The sequence below is a fragment of the Haliotis cracherodii genome, unplaced genomic scaffold, assembly GCF_022045235.1.
Source record: "Haliotis cracherodii isolate W230 unplaced genomic scaffold, xgHalCrac1.p SCAF_1, whole genome shotgun sequence".
NCBI lineage: Eukaryota > Metazoa > Mollusca > Gastropoda > Lepetellida > Haliotidae > Haliotis > Haliotis cracherodii.
In genome coordinates this window covers 17,249,978-17,267,795 of record NW_027266264.1, presented here as the reverse complement: position 1 = coordinate 17,267,795, position 17,818 = coordinate 17,249,978, and the positions used below count along the sequence as shown (strand labels likewise).

Here is a 17,818-nt window from a genome sequence, read left to right as displayed (position 1 = left end):
TGGAAAATGTCTGACTTGCGTCCCTCTAAACATTCCTCTCACACCAAGATGGCAGCCCTGATACAACTGAAATATTTTCCATCCAGAAATGTTCAAGTGCATAAAATCAATTTGGGACACCCTTCATCTGGACTGATCTGTCAGTGGCATCAAAAAAAAAAATCACAGCATACGTCAGTCCAGTTCCAGAACTACACGCTCTACCAGTGGTTGCATTATCAATGAGCTGGTAAGTGATGTTTGCCTACACTATCCCCCCATTGCCTCTCTCAGAGTCTTGAGGAAGTTGGAGGACACGGACTATGATTCTCTTAGTCGGGATTGGCCACGCAGGCTTTGGTTTCCCAAGCTGTTTCCACTACTCAAACCAACCCTGATTCACACACTCGCATACACATAAGTCTTGACACACACATCAGCACCAAGATGCCAGGATCTTAATCACAAACTGATTGATTGCTACAACACGTAGCTACAGCAACAAATGGGCATCCTCCGTCAAATATCACAGACATCTTTCTTTCTCTGACCTGTCAGACAGCTTTCAGAATCAACGATGTCATACATCCTGGCCTTATGAAGGCTATTAACCTCAACAACAATCAACAACAACAACTACAATTCTCATCTAATCTAACTCTTCTAATGGAGTTCATAACATACTACTCAAAAGAGGTTATGAACAACCGATCATAACAGAGTAACTTTAGTCATATGAAAAAATCGGATGTTCTTTGATAGGTTTGGTTGGTTTGATGTTTAACGCCGCACTCAGCAATATTCCAGCTATATGATGGTGGACTGTAAATCATCGAGTCTGGACCAGACAATCCAGTGTTTGACATCATGAGCATTGATCCACGCAATCGGGATCGATGACATGCATCAACCAAGTCAGCAAGTCTGACCACCCGATTGCGTTAGTCGCCTCCTACGAGTTCTTTGAATTCTTTTGAGTAGTAATATTCAGAGATGCCTCATAGCTTAAAAGTGCTGATGCAATTTATCAACTCACTTGTTCACTCAATATATTAAGTGTTGACTAGCAGAGCACACCATCTACATCAACAACGAATGTGCCGCTGTACAAGACAGGCCTCAGTGTGTTAACAGCACATTTACACTTCAACATGGAAGAAACACATCAACCACCGGAAGTAAACTTTCTTTAGTCTCTGAATTGTGTGTATTGCAGGATCATGAATACTAGATCGCCAAAAGAAACTGAAGAAATATTCAGCCCAAACATCAACCGTTTTAGCATTTCACGTTCATGTGCCATTCAACAAACAGCAACAGCAAACAGAACCGTTGGACATGAAAAACTCTATAAAATATTTCCTACCTCAAAACAATGTATGTTGGTGTCTCAGACTATAACATGTCAGCTTCCAGTCAACAACCACGGAATACGGTCAATATCTGCGCTGTATTTGTTTAAATCATCGTCAGACTTTGGAGTTCTAATAAACATATTTATGAAATACTTAATACTGCCCATTGAGCACACAGTATTATGATGCAAGGGTGTTCCTCTACAGGGTTTGAGGAAATATCACATACGTATAATGACATGCGATAAAAACAAACAAACAAACAAACAGCAGCAGTCACTGATGTTTCCTTGCTTCTACAGTTCTATCTAAAACCCTTAAGGGAGCAAGATATCTGTTGCATGATGCATTTTTAACAAGGTTGCCACGGCAACAAACACAAATTGAGTCCACATAATAGGACAGTTTGTCTCAACAGGCATCATATTAATTCTGCATCTCCTTGACTCGAAGCATTCTTCTAAATGTGGCACATAAAATCCACAACACAATGTGGAATAATCCAAGCATCCCCCAAGCTGATAGCTATGTGTTAGTTTATTGTACAATAAATTAAATAAGCAATATATAGCTAAGCACCTGGTAGCCAAGGCATCAATTTTCTGCAAGTGACAATAATGACCAGATGTCAGTGTGTGGCAGACATGTCCCTCCCTCGTGAGCAAATCCTCATACTACCTCATCCTGGTAGATGTGAAACGAAAGCAAAATCTGGACATGGTGTTGAAGGATTAAAACCAATGGTATTAACAGGACAAAACTCAGCTCGACATTCCCAATTGCCCGTGACATTCTGCTACTACATGTACTTGTGTCAGAGTGTGACATCACTTATCAGGGTAATCCCTTTCCCCCCTTGGCAGTCATCCATCAACATAGCAGCTCCATTCATCAACTAGTCACGATAGGCTTAAAACAATCAGAAAAATTGGTTCGAAGGCAATGACTTTTGAAACTAGTGCAGCGGCAGGTGTTTTTTGGTTGTTGCTTGTTCAAACTAGCATGTAACCAAATGAACAGTTGTGTACCATCAACCTGGGAAAGGGCCTCCCTTCATGAACAAGCATACAAACTCCTATCGCCACCATGACCATCACACGAGATGCACAGTAAAGCAGTGGGCATGTAAAGGGAAGTAACTGAGTTCTACATTAGATAGCACTGTTTTTAAGCATTAAGATTTCTTGATTCTTTTTAAAATAAAAACGAAACGTGCAACAGACTTCATGATGATGAGAGCAGTGCCTGTGAATGAACCAACACTATTATATTTCTTAGCCTTAAACAAAGAGGCTACATATGACTTTCACAGTCTGCGACTTAAGCCACTTGCATGTCTAGTCCAAAGCCGGAGTCTAGTAAAATTCTGTTCGGTCAAGGAGAAACAAAATTTTGGATGGTACAGAAAAGAATGGCTGAGAAATCGGCAAACATGACATATTCAATATGGCAGGCAAGTTAGGAGGCTGAGAAATCAGCAAGCATGACATATTCAATATGGCAGGCAAGTTAGGAGGCTGAGAAATCAGCAAGCATGACATATTCAATATGGCAGGCAAGTTAGGAGGCTGAGAAATCAGCAAGCATGACATATTCAATATGGCAGGCAAGTTAGGAGGCTGAGAAATCAGCAAGCATGACATATTCAATATGGCAGGCAAGTTAGGAGGCTGAGAAATCAGCAAGCATGACATATTCAATATGGCAGGCAAAGTAGGAGGCTGAGAAATCAGCAAGCATGACATATTCAATATGGCAGGCAAGTTAGGAGGCTGAGAAATCAGCAAGCATGACATATTCAATATGGCAGGCAAGTTAGGAGGCTGAGAAATCAGCAAGCATGACATATTCAATATGGCAGGCAAGTTAGGAGGCTGAGAAATCAGCAAGCATGACATATTCAATATGGCAGGCAAGTTAGGAGGCTGAGAAATCAGCAAGCATGACATATTCAATATGGCAGGCAAGTTAAGAGGCTGAGAAATCAGCAAGCATGACATATTCAATATGGCAGGCAAGTTAGGAGGCTGAGAAATCAGCAAGCATGACATATTCAATATGGCAGGCAAGTTAAGAGGCTGAGAAATCAGCAAGCATGACATATTCAATATGGCAGGCAAGTTAGGAGGCTGAGAAATCAGCAAGCATGACATATTCAATATGGCAGGCAAGTTAAGAGGCTGAGAAATCAGCAAGCATGACATATTCAATATGGCAGGCAAGTTAGGAGGCTGAGAAATCAGCAAGCATGACATATTCAATATGGCAGGCAAAGTAGGAGGCTGAGAAATCAGCAAGCATGACATATTCAATATGGCAGGCAAAGTAGGAGGCTGAGAAATCAGCAAGCATGACATATTCAATATGGCAGGCAAAGTAGGAGGCTGAGAAATCAGCAAGCATGACATATTCAATATGGCAGGCAAGTTAGGAGGCTGAGAAATCAGCAAGCATGACATATTCAATATGGCAGGCAAAGTAGGAGGCTGAGAAATCAGCAAGCATGACATATTCAATATGGCAGGCAAGTTAGGAGGCTGAGAAATCAGCAAGCATGACATATTCAATATGGCAGGCAAGTTAGGAGGCCCAATCTCCAGAGACAGTGTTGCTGTTCAGTTGTGTCCTAACTAGGTGCAGGTAACTTGCTTCATGAAGGTACAAGCACCTGTATCCACATATTTTGACAACATAATTGGCATCCATATGTCAATCCTGTCTTCCATCAGTACTACAGCTTCTAAATGCCACTTAAAGATTCTGGACATATACCCCTACCATAATTAATAATGGTTATAATGGTTAAGGTACATTGAAGGTGTTCTTAGGTGACTTGTGTTCTTAAGTGACGACAATGAATTGGTTTCTACCACTGCAGTAATATGGGGGCTGTCTCCGTGATTCGCTCCGGACATACTCTACATGACGTGAGGTGATCCGTGGCCAGATGCTCGGAAACAATACCTCCTCCAACACACCGCACTGACTGATTGTCACTGACCATTGTCTGCACTGTCTTGACCGCTGCATTATCTGGACTGACTGACCACTGCATTGTCTTCATGGTCTTCACTGACTGACCACTGCGCTGTCTTCACTGTCTGCACTGACTGACCACTGCGCTGTCTTCATTGTCTGCACTGACTGACCAATGCGCTGTCTTCATTGTCTGCACTGACTGACCACTGCGCTGTCTTCATTGTCTGCACTGACTGACCACAGCATTGTCCTCATTGTCTGCACTGACTGACCACTGCGCTGTCTTCATTGTCTGCACTGACTGACCACTGCATTGTCTTCATTGTCTGCACTGACTGACCACTGCGCTGTCTTCATTGTCTGCCATATCATACAGCCACATGTCCATTTAAGTCTACTTCAGTCCACTTCCTGCGAAAAACAATTGGGTCTGATGTTAGATGGCGGTTGTTATGGCAGCGAATGTGGATCAATACTGAGTTCGCCATTACAGTAAATAAAGAGGTTATTTTCCATAAATTGTGTCTACTTTGTCATCAGTCAACTTCTAGGAAATACCTATTAAACAACTTAGGAATGTTGCAATAAACATGACCAACTTCAGTAACCAACTGGTTACCAGGAATAATTTAAAACATCTTTGGCCTAAGGGGAACAATGCTTGGTAGTCCTGTGGGAAGTTTGTGCAAAATGTCCAAACACTACCTTGTTTTCCTGCAAATGCTAGGACTAACAGATATGATTACCATAATTAACAGAAGCAATGTCATATTTAACACAAAAGAATCGACTGGATTCTTTTTTTTTTGGTTCATAGAGGTATGATTAGAAAAACCGATGTGCAAACTGTATGAATCCGCGTAGTCAAAAAAAAACAACAGGCGAGCAGGCCTCCACGTTTGTTGTTTCAATCTTCTCAGCCTTTGGTCTCAAAGGGTAGTATGGACAATGAATATGCATGAATTTAGCTAAACATTCTGTGCATGACAATACATGTGAGCAGAAAGGGAATTCCCATGACTGTAATATTGTGATTCCCCAACTTTCTGTAGTTATAAAAGTAGTCTGCTTCCTTGAGCGTGGCTTAATTTTTCACATTCACTGGGAAACAAGTGCAATAACACATGACCCATTCATCTAATCAGAATGCAGGAACTACAATGAACACAATGAAAATTTAATTATATATGACTAATTATCACCAGGACACCATTGGCCTAACAGGTAGGGTTGTTTGAGCTCTCCAGGACCTTTGCCAAACAGCAACATTGTACAACTACTGGCTTCATATGAGGTCAATAATGCTTGTGATTGACATTTTGAGTCTCAATCCACGTTGTCATGGTACACTGACACACAACGAACCAAGTCAGCGAGCATGACCACCAGATCCATTAAGTTACCTCTTATTACCAAAATAGGTTGCTGAGGACCAATTCTAACCCAGAATCCCCATGTTACCATGGTTACCTAGTAATTCCCTCTGTGTATATATGCATACATCTTAAAGTAATCATCCACAAGTCTTAAAAAAATAAATGAATTGGTTCTCAGGCAATGACATTTGAAAATATAGTACGGCTGGGCGGAAGTTTATGGTTTTTTTTGCTGTTCAAACGACTATGTAACCAAATTAACAGTTGCGTAGCATCAACCTTGAACAGAGCTTCCCTACATAAAGAAGCATACAAACTCCTATTGCGGCCATTACCATAACACAGGAAAGGGGAAGCAACTGCATGTTATATTGGATCACATTGTTTTTAAGTATTAGGGTTTTGTAAAAAAAAATGCGGCAGACTTTATTATGATGTGGGCGACGCCTGAGAAACAAGACTATTATCTTTTTTAGCCAAAGAAAAGATTCCAGAATGATGAGGTTTCACGGTTGATTTCAATTTTTCATTCCACTTTTCTGATGAAAGAAAAGGGTATGCATGAACTAACCTTAAGGCAATAAATCATTTTCATTACTGTTGTGTTACAGGTCCTCTCCCAATGTCAAACAGATGTCACCACTTATTTACCGTATTCGACGTAATAAGCGCCCAGAGCGCTCTCAAAATTAGAAATAGGGGTCTTTTATTAGAATATTATTTTGGATAAAAAAAAAAACAGAGTTGGAAGATCGTAAATTTCGTGGTTTAAGCTGACAGCCTGAGATGTTTACATACGACAGACATATTTTTCCAGAATTTAACTGCCCATAATTAAGGGTGCATATAACACACGAGTGCATATTATACACGAATAAATAAGTTCTGTGTACATTGATCAATCGGAAAGGGGTGCTGATTGGGATTGTTCACTAGCCAATATATTTGCAAATATCGCTGTGGGCGCTTATTAGAGCGGGGCGCTTATTACGTCAAATACGGTAATATAAATGGAACTCTGTTACAATAGTTTGTCAGAACCCTGCTACAAGTATAACTGTTCACTAAGATCCCCAACTACTCACACTTTCAAGAGCTCGTTGTTTTGCTAGTGTCTGCGCTGTAATTGGGTCTTCATCCTCACTTGGTAAAGTTTCCACACTTTCTGTCGCCATTTCTAAATGTTCTTGTGGTGGTGTTCCCACATTCTGCAGTGCTGTGACAGCTGGTTCTCTAACTGCTGCAATGTTCTCCTGTGCACAGTCCCCCCTGCCTCCGTCCCTCCTCCCATCAACACCCCGAGAGATCAGGGCTGCAACTCCCACAGGCCTCACTGGAGCAGAAGGCTGAGCTTGCAGCGCAGACAGGGATGAACTTGAGTGTCTCTGCACACTGGGGATGTCCCCAAACCCTGCCCCCACCGGCCCTGAAGACGTCACCGGTGGTGCTCCTGCTGTTGATGGGTTCGGAGGCAGATGTGGAGCTACTCTGGGCACATTTCTTGAAACAGGTGCAATGGGTTGTGTTCTTGGTTGCACATCCACATTTCTTGCCGCCACATGTTGAGATGGGGCTGCTGCAGCTGGTGCTTGTGAGATTCCTGTGCCAGCTGGTTCAGGTGTCCTGGAGGGCAGCTGTACTTGGCGTGAGTGATGAGGAACCACTGAAGGGTTGTTGTCTTGGTATATGGTGGATGGCGGCTGACTTCCTGAAACTGCTGACAGCGCAGGCCCACTGGAAAAGATGTATAAACAAATTCATGGCAATAGGCCCTGTTAATTCGTATTTGCCTCGCCAAAGGCTTGGCAAATACCAATTAACTAAGACATGGTTGATATTACCCACATTGAAAAACACATGTGATAAATCCAACAAACAGTAGACTACGTTTATAACGAACACGCTCATAATGAACTGGCGGATATAACAAACTGTTATTTTGGTCCCAACCATTTTCTGTATATTTGCTGTATAAATGTTTATAACAAACTACAGTTATAGAGGATATTTCATGTGTCGAGTGAAATTTCATGTTTCTCTCACCGAGTGATGAGAGGGGGGGGGGGGGGGGAGGAGATATTTTCACGAGTGGCATAGCCACGAGTGAAAATATCTCTTTCCTCCCCGTTACGAGATGAGAGAAACATCATATTTCACTCGACACATGAAATATCCAATTTATTATATACTTTTGGTGTAGTTGTCTGCAGGAAGATTAAATTATTTCATAACCAATGTAAAACCTTCAAGTGTAAATTCTCCCTACATAACACACATGGACGGTTTTCCAACCCCTGTAAGTATGACTAAAAATGTAGTTCCGTCTTTGCTAAATCTTAAAATATATAAACAAAAGTAACCAAAAATATTTGATGTCACTTAAATTCAATAGTGTACATTTGGATATGATTATATACAAAATCAACTTCATCAAAAAATAAATTTCAAATCAATGAGACGGTTGTTCGAAGCGAAAGAATACACGCAATTCAAGTAACAAAATGGCGCTTTGCAAACTTAAGTATCGACTGACAAATCAGAAGAGAAATTCACAGTTTAATACAAATCATTTTCAACAAAATAACAAACGGTAAGAATCGGTATTAACTACATAAATGACCATCTGTCATTATATAACTTGTCAACGTTGAACTGACGTAAATCAACAGTTAGTGTACGAAATAGTTCCGTCAACGTGTTATGTTCACTGCAGTGAAATATCAGGTGTTATGTTCACTGCAATGAAAATATCACTTTTCTCAACTTCAGAAAACTCAGTCTTTCACACTGAAGTATATAATAAATAAGAAACTAAAATTACTGGTCCCTTTGAGTTCGTTACAACTGTAGTTTACTGTATATGCCAGTTGTGTTTGCAAAAGATGCATCGGGGATGTAAATCGGCTCCTAGAAAACACTACTGATGTGGGGGGATTTGCATGGAAGTTGTGTAAACCTGCAGACTAACTACCTTGTACAACTTTGAACATGTTGAACATATAACCAAAAATTATAAATTTCAAAATTGAAAATCGTGACAACAGCATTCATTGGTCCTTACCCTCCTGGTTCCTTTGAATGCGTGGGAGGATCCTCATCTTCTTCCTCACTGTCCACCGCCAATTCCTCGGCACCTGACACCACCTGCCCCCCTAGCAACTTCACCGTGTTGTCATTCCCTATCTGAACAACCGTGGCCCCAACTATGTTAACAGGAGCTGGCTCTTTCTTCTCAGCTGATGAACTCTTCTTGTCCTCTGGATCACCATAATAATGGTAGTGGTAGTGAACCTCATCTCTGCCTCCTGGTCTCTGGGATGGCGTGTGTCCTCCCCGGCCTGAATCCTGGTATGAGTAATCTGGATTAAGCGACCCAGGACCTATAGACTTGAAGTCTTCTTCTAGATCATCAATAGATGCTTCAGGAGGCAAACTTTTTGCTTGTGAAGTATCACCTTCTCCATGTACAGGCCGGTTAGGCAGGCTAAAGAACTTAGCAACACCTGCTGAACCAGTATTCTTCCTGTTTCCTGGAAGGACACTGAAGCCAGTACTGCCCTCATCACCTCTAGGTGGGTCCACACTCGTCTCCTGCAGCCCACGCAGCCCGCATCTATCTCTACTTGCCCTTGAAGACAAGCCTATATGATCAGAGGCGGATCTTCGCATCGATGATGTAGCTTGAGTATTTGAGTCAGGATGACTACCAACAGACTGCAGATGCTCTGATGATTGCCCCGACCTCTGTCTCAGCCATTGCATGAAGTCATGTGGTGTAACACCAGGGGGTATAAAGCTTTCCTCACTTCTAGCCTCGGTAGATTTTAAGTTCGATGCAACATTAAACTTCTGAGCAAACTGTTGCAACATACTCTGCATATCACTCTGTGACTGACTCTTCAGACGATTCAACTCCAAATCATGTTGCAGCTGCTCCTCCCTTTCTAATCTTTCCATCTCCGCCATCTTGTGCTCCCTTGCTCTCCTTGCATCATTCTCACGTTTCTGTCGAGCAAGATTTTCCTTCTGTTCTTGTACTTCATCCTCATATTTTTTTATTCTATATTTTGTCACCCATTCTTTTCTCTCTCTTGTCAACTGTCTTTCATTTTTTTTCCTAATGTACAACTTCTCCTCTAAAAGTTTTTGAACTGAATCTCTGAAAAACTTGTCATTTGTCCAGTACTGAATTCCCTTCAATGAATTAAGACTTGGAGGGATTCGGAAACTAGCTCTTCGCTTTGGTTCTGTGAACACTGGCACAACACACCATTTTTTGTCAGGATTATGAATAGCTTCCATTAAACAAGTCTCACTAGAATATTCAGACCAAGAATCACGACAAAACAAATCTGTTATATAGAGGAAAACGTAAGTGCATCTATCAATGCCGAACTCTAATGCCTTGAACTTTGATCCTATGGATATGGCAATATCATCATTTAATACAATCTTCGGCGTGTCAACGCCAAATAAGCTTATTTCTTTGAAATGATCAACAAACTCCATAACTCTGTCCCTATCCTCTTCACAGTACAGCACCATGGCATCTTGGAAATCAACCCTCATGTCAGGTGGCATTTCATTCAGGAGCTTCTGAATGTCCTCCTCCGTCACATCCTGGGCACCACTGGAGGATGAGCAGGATGAGGGAGAGGAGGAGCTTGGAATAGAAGCAAGGGTCATTGAGGAGGAGTCTTCCTTCTTTCCTTTCCCACCCACTGACTTCTGGATTTGGTGTACCAGATGGTCTCTGATGTGACTGACTGTGTCCATGGTAGAGGCAGGGAGGTCTACTGAGCTCCCTCCAGACGGCTGGAGGTTCATGGTTTCCATGCTTAATGGTTCCATAGATGGTACAGCATCTGAAACAACGTGTTGAGCGTGGCTTGTTTCGCAATATCCGCTGTCCACCGAGCCTGGGAAAATAATGAAAACATATCTCAGATGTTTTTGTATACATCAGACATCCAGTAATCACTGGCTATGATTTGTTCCTGGTATTTTATGAAACATTTCAAGCTATCTGGTCATGGACATGAATGATGTTACGTATTTGGTTAACAAACCTAAGATCATGATTTACCAACAGATACTCACCATTTTCCACATATTGTATTCGACGTAATAAGCGCCCCGCTCTAATAAACGGTCACGGCTAATATATTGGCTAGTGAACAATCCCAATTAGCACCCCTTCCGATTGATTAATATACACAAGACTTATTTATTCGCGTATAATACGCACTTGTTATATGCACACTTAATTATGGGCAATTAAATTCGGGAAACATATATCATGCCGTACTTAAACATGTTAAACATTTCGGGCTGTCAGCATAAACCATGAAATTTATCTTTCAACTCAACTTCAACTCTTCAAAATAATTGTAATTTATTTTTCTTCAAAAGAATCTTTCCTATTCTGCTGTTTTCATATCAAGGAAACTAGACTTGGTTTAGTTTGATCTAGACTTGCCTAGGGTTTTAGTACAAAAATATCCATAAATATATATCCATATCTATATATATCTATATCTGTATATAAATTGCACAGGTCATGGCGCAGGACTACCTCAGCGCATGAGACTGTGTTGACAGATGACAGAGCCATTGAAAAAGACAAAAAGTCTCCATTTCTTAACAAAATGGATCCTAGTTTCTGAAATGGGCCCTTTATGTGAAAATTTAATTTATTCCGTGTACACCCACACTTACCCATACAGCACAGTGTTATAATGCCCCATTGTATTTGAAAAAGTGGGCCTATTTTCAAATTTAGGGGCTAAAAGCATAAGGCCCCATCCTAGAATTATCCCTGCTTACGTATATCAGGAGGTATCTTCTTCCTGGCGCCTTGGCCACCCTGCTGTGGTGGTGATGACCCAGACATGCTTGGAGGCTGTGTCCCTGACCCCACGGAGCCCGAAGATGACTGGGGGGAATCTGTTGGTTCGCTGTCGGTTGTCACAATGCTGGGCAGCCTGGACATGGTGCACAACCATTCCTCCTCAAGCCTGCATCTGTGGCATTAAAAACGTTGTCAGACACATTGTTCAGGAACAATTAGTCAAGGGTGACCTGTATCAAATCCACCAGTCAAGGATTACCTACAAAGAGTCCACTAGTCAAGGGTGACCTGTATCAAGTCCACTAGACAAGTTTAACCTGTATCAAGTCCACTAGACAAGTGTTACCTACAAAGAGTCCACTAGACAAGTTTTACCTGTATCAAGTCCACTAGACAAGTGTTACCTGTATCAAGTCCACTAGACAAGTGTTACCTGTATCAAGTCCACTAGACAAGTGTTACCTGTATCAAGTCCACTAGTCAAGTGTTACCTCTATCAAGTCCACAAGACAAGTATTACCTACAAAGAGTCCACTAGACAAGTGTTACCTGTATCAAGTCCACTAGACAAGTGTTACTTACAAAGAGTCCACTAGACAAGTGTTACCTGTATCAAGTCCACTAGACAAGTGTTACCTACAAAGAGTCCATTAGTCAAGGGTGACCTGTATCAAGTCCACTAGACAAGTGTTACCTGTATCAAGTCCACTAGACAAGTGTTACCTGTATCAAGTCCACTAGACAAGTGTTACCTGTATCAAGTCCACTAGTCAAGTGTTACCTGTATCAAGTCCACTAGACAAGTGTTACGTGCAAAGAGTCCACTAGACAAGTATTACCTACAAAGAGTCCACTAGACAAGTGTTACCTGTATCAAGTCCACTAGACAAGTGTTACCTACAAAGAGTCCACTAGACAATTGTTACCTGTATCAAGTAGTCAAGGGTGACCTTTATCAATTTGTTTAGCGGTAGTGAGAACTAAAATTTGATTTTAGGAGATTGGTAATAATCCATTTGGGGCCAGGCCAAACAGTGGTTGATAGCATGAGCTACATAAAATAACATTCAGTCGCCCTCGGTACATGCTGAGTGAGTACATGGTGAGAGACCATTAGTCTTACTTTCATTATGTAACATTTTCACTCAAAGTGCCACATCATGCCCCATCTTCATGCATCAGCTAACACAACAGGCACAGAATGCAGGGCTGAGTTTCTAATTTGTAGGGGAATCCCCTATGGCCATGGGGGGGTGGGGGTTGTGTGACTCATACCACAAAATATGTAGGAGAGTTTAACTAAATATGGCGTTTGTTTCCCAAGTTTTGACACAAGTTCTTTAACAGTGTATGAGTGATTCAGTGTGTTGGGTCTAACTCAGATTTAAACAGTATTTCAGTTTAATGGTGTGTCAGGTTAATGTGGCATTAAAGCTTGAAGTGATGCCAGTCTTCGATCACGTTTACCATGTGTCTATTGTATTGTTATCACAAACCTAGAAACATAATCCCAACAACCCAGGATTGAAACATATGACCATAGATATCTGGACAGCGAATAATGTCAACTTAGACAACTGTGCCCCTAGTTCTTGTACAGCACTATTTCAGTCCCTACCAGGAGCCTAACATGACAAATGTTACATTATGTCGCGGGGTCACCTTTTCACAATATTATCAACTTTCAGATATGATAGACTGCTATGTATTGCTCTTCCATCCGTGTGTGTGTGTGTGTGTGTGTGTGTGTGTGTGTGTGTGTGTGTGTGTGTGTTTGTGTTGTATTTTCCTCTTTAAATACAACTTGTATATTAGGGTCTTATTAGTATTAACTGTCATTAGACCTTAACTGGAAACAAAGACGACAACAACAAACAAGTTTGATTCTAATTAAGCTTAGGTGGCAGGTTCATTAGCATAAGAACGACACGTAATAAACAAATTGCATCGTCGGTGATCTGATTGTCAACGGGTACCAGCAGATCTACTATCATATTGACATTAAACAGAACATCTTAATTACTAAATTTGTTTATAAATACCTTACTACCGGATTTTGAAGGAACGAGGAAGACACGTGAGCAACTGGCAGAGTCATGGCACAACTGTGTGGGTTAGTTACAAAAGGGGAATGCCAGACTTTGATCCGAAGTTCAGAATACTTTCGGTTTCAAATTGACTATGAATGAAGTTCTGCGTCTCACCTCTGTCATATTGGCAGCATCTTCCATGGCATGAAAAGGATTGGTTGTCAGATCACACGTTCGATGTCCTCTTGTTTCTTATCAGGACAAGCGATTCCTCTTTTAAATAAAACAAATTACAGAATGCGCTAAATCGTGTCATACATCGGGGACTTCCCGATTCCAACACGAGGCTGAGAGTAACCTACCCTTGACTTAACCCAAGCTCCTCGCAGTGATAGTCGTTCACGGAGCTCTATACAATGTTACGGAAGTGTGTAAGGGAAGGTGTCACGCGCTGGCCAGGAGCTTGAAGAACCAAAACTATACCGGACATAGGGGAAGTAAATTTAGATCGGATAGAACCGAAATGGAAATTCCGTCGGAAATAAAACAGCATCTGAGTCATGAATTTGTTTACAATTGCGAAACACTGACAAGACCACAGCGGACGATTTATTAAAGAAATAGTGAGGATCCGGTTAATTCTTGCGGAGAAAAAAAACAACCATGCAAAATTAATATTCATAGTCTAAATATATTGAACTTATTATCCCATACCATATGTCAAACCAATAATCTTTTAGATTGCTCATAAAAGGGGGAGTCTAGGCTGTACTATCTTGATTCGATATTCCAGTCTCGATCTGTATGGGTTGTTCATCAGTTCCATAGTACCCACGACCAGAGACCATATACCGATATGGTCTCGGCCATAAATGACGAGTTTGATAACTTTCATGTTATTCCGGGACAAGCCGAATAGCACATTTTCTTACAGGTTACGGAAATATAGAGAATATTACATGTGTTCATGTCATACTATGTTTACGATACGAGTGTCTAAATTCCGGTATTTCCCGAGCGAGAGGGAAATACCAAAATTTAGGCACACGGCATGAACACGAATGTAATGTTTTATTATGTACTTCAGTGTGAAAGACTGAGTTTCTGAAGTTGAGAAAAGTGATATTTTCATTGCTGTGAACATAACACTAGATTTTCACTGCAAGGAACATCCCACTTTGACGGAACTATTGTCACACAAGAGTTACTTCCCCTTTAATTGCCTCGCTTTATCGTATGTGTCTGGTCCGAACAAAAACTGTTGACGTTCCTTTTACGTTAGTTCGACATTGACAGTTTGTTTTGTTTTGTTTGTTTGTTTATCATTAAACACCGCACTCGGCAATATTCCAGCTATATGACGGCGGTCTGTAAATAATCAAGTCAGGACCACGCAATCCAGTGATTAATATCATGAGCATCGATCCACGCAATAGGGACACGATGACATGCTTCAACCAAGTCAGCGAGCCTGACCACCCGATCCCTTGAGTCGTCTTTTACGAAAAGCATAGTCTTTTTTGACAGCAAGCATGGATTGCTGAAGACCCATTCCATCCGGATCTTCACAGGTCTCTCGGTAGGGAACCTATTCGAAATTACATCAACTGACTGAAATACTTTAACCGTGTTAAATTCAACTCACACATACGTACTATCTTGATGCCGTTATTGTTTCCTCCTTCGCTAATGTACCCACGAGTCTGCCCGGAGAGCGGAAGGTCCGGGGTTCGCTCCCAGGCAGCGTCATACCGAAAGATGTTAAAATATGGTCTTTGTTGTTACCCTGCCTGGCGCTCTGCATTAAGGGGCAAAAGATGGACTGGCAAGTTCGGAGTCTGTACCGAATGTGTGTGGGGTATTCATGTTAAACTGTGGCATGGTATCTTTGTGGGCTAGCACCATAAAAATCGACATTAGTTCGGACTAGTACAATAGATACACACACGTGCATGAACGTGGCTAGAGAAGTGCAATAATCTTGAACGCGACGTTAAACCCCATTTCACCTCACCCATGTACCCATAACTTACCCTTAATTTCAATCATAGCCATTCTTGTATCTCAGGTATGCTCTCATTTCTCGTTTGACAAATAAAACATTAGTTGTGATTTATCAACACTGAATTATGATCAAACCGGAAAATAGAAATCAGAGGACGACGATCCACACAGTCGACAACACACCAATCATGTACGTCACCACTGAGCGTCGGTCTTCTCTCGTACTCTACTTGACAATAACCAGCAGTCAATGTACCGACCTGATTTTTAATTCAGTCGGGGCCTTTCCTTATCCCTGGCCTACATTGAAGCGTGTGGGAGAACACGGATATCTATGAAATATACGCTGTGTACAGTATTAAAGATGCCCGTACCATTGGACGCCCACTGTAGAAATCAGTGATCGCAACCTGTTTGTTACATATCACTTCTTATTTTGTAGGTGTTCCATGTTTCCTGTTAAACTCAGTTAATTACAGCTCTCTGTGCTTGTCGTTTGACGTGAGGGACGTAGGTAGAGATAGTCATGCAACGCGTCTATCAATACACAATGCCATTTAGAAAGTGGTCAAATGTAACACGTTATATTTGGGATAACACTTTCTTAGTAAAGTACAGATTCTCGTACTTTTTGGGGGGTTGAGTCCCGTCCGGGATTCGAACCCACACTTGCAAGAGTGAGGCACCTAATCGCCAGCATATCGTTAGATCGCTGACTTTGTGTGCTCCAGTCGGAGGGGTACTCAAAGTATGTGATCTAGACTACCAGTTGTCGGACTTTCATTTTTGTGGAAGCCTCGGTGGCTGAGTGGGTTAGATCGCTGACTGTGGTGATTAGGTGCCCCACTCTGGCAAGTGTGGGTTCGAATCCAGGACGCTACTCAACCCCCAAAAAGTACGAGAATCACAAATATGACATGTGTTACATGCAACACGTCCACGTCCACACAGTTTAATATCAGTTTGTTGGCCACAGGAAAGAAGTGTTCTTCGGGGGTGTTTCCCACGGAGAATATGGAGAACGAGTGACAACAAAAATGTTTTAGAAGTAACGGATATTCATTTCGTTTCTTTTGACTCCAATTGAAGGTCCATGACATAAAACCGAAATATAATTCAATGTAATATATAGAGTATTGAAACATGAGCTGTGTAGCAATCAAGAATGATGAATTGATTATGAATTGAACAGTTGTTGTATATAATTATGCTTCTTTAACCATCACCCATTCCTGCAACAGTTGGTAAAATGTAATCTGTGGCTGGTCAAATTTGTGTAAAAATAAATTGGTTCAATAAAGTCTAGGGTAAAAAATGAATTCGCAACCAAATGTCCCCACAAGTTTTAAATCAAATTATATGTATAAGAATAAAACCTTTTTAAGGATTATTTGAGTGCAGATTAAGCCTCAATACAGTTAATTGTTTTGGATTATTATATCGCTGGTCAATTGAAAATCAAACATATAATAAAATCAACGTAGATGTATAGTTTCTTTTGCCCCTCAGTCTACTTTAAGTGTTTTTCATGGACACATTGGGTCATCATTGACTTTTAGTGATCCATTCATATAATTTCACTACAATTTTGCCCTTAACTAAACGCCAAATGAAATCCGATTCGTCAGACAATCGAGAATGATTATTCTCTGGCACCAAGGTTTTATAGATACTTTGGACATATTGGTTCACTGTACTCAACACCCACTAGCTCAGTAATGTGGAATACATATTGAGCTTATAGAAGTTATTTGACAATATTTGGTAACCTTTTCTCTATATGCATGAGTTATCATACTGCCATTTTGAGCAAGTGAAAATAGAAAAAGATGTCATCATAACGTGATTTGTGTGCACCGAGATTAATAGTATTATATTTAGGTTATTTACAAGTTATTTCAACTTAATATTTACACCTGGTTTGTTTGTTTGTTTTTTGTTTAACGCCGCACTCAGCAATATTCCGGCTATATGACAGCGGTCTGTAAATAATCGAGTCTGGACCAGACAATCCAGTGATTGACATCATGCGCATCGATCCACGCAATTGGGATCGATGACATGCATCAACCAAGTCAGCGAGCCTGACCACCCGATCCCGTTAGTCGCCTTTTACGACAAGCATAGTCATCTTTTACGGTAAGCATGGGTTGCTGAAGACCTATTCTACCCCGAATCTTCCCAGGTTCAACACCTGGTGTATGTATCAATTGGAATTATTGACGCATTGACATCTATTATTAT

The 17,818-nt window shown here is 41.1% G+C and overlaps 1 protein-coding gene across 2 annotated transcripts; it reads right to left on the bottom strand.

Moving 5' to 3' along the window:
* Positions 1-3,786: 3,786 nt before the first annotated feature.
* On the bottom strand, positions 3,787-13,898 carry LOC139461103 (daf-12-interacting protein 1-like). 2 transcript variants are annotated; one of them, XM_071242640.1, is made up of 5 exons: positions 13,745-13,898; positions 11,516-11,712; positions 8,751-10,608; positions 6,775-7,423; positions 3,787-4,724 (listed from the first exon to the last, which is right to left on the bottom strand). In XM_071242640.1, the coding sequence occupies exons 2-5, from the start codon at positions 11,679-11,681 to the stop codon at positions 4,713-4,715; spliced, it is 2,685 nt and encodes an 894-aa protein (XP_071098741.1). In that variant the 5' UTR covers positions 11,682-11,712; positions 13,745-13,898; the 3' UTR covers positions 3,787-4,712. The 2 variants fall into 2 exon arrangements, with proteins under 2 accessions (XP_071098741.1, XP_071098733.1); XM_071242632.1 differs by lacking the exon at positions 13,745-13,898 and adding an exon at positions 13,583-13,638.
* Positions 13,899-17,818: the final 3,920 nt, after the last annotated feature.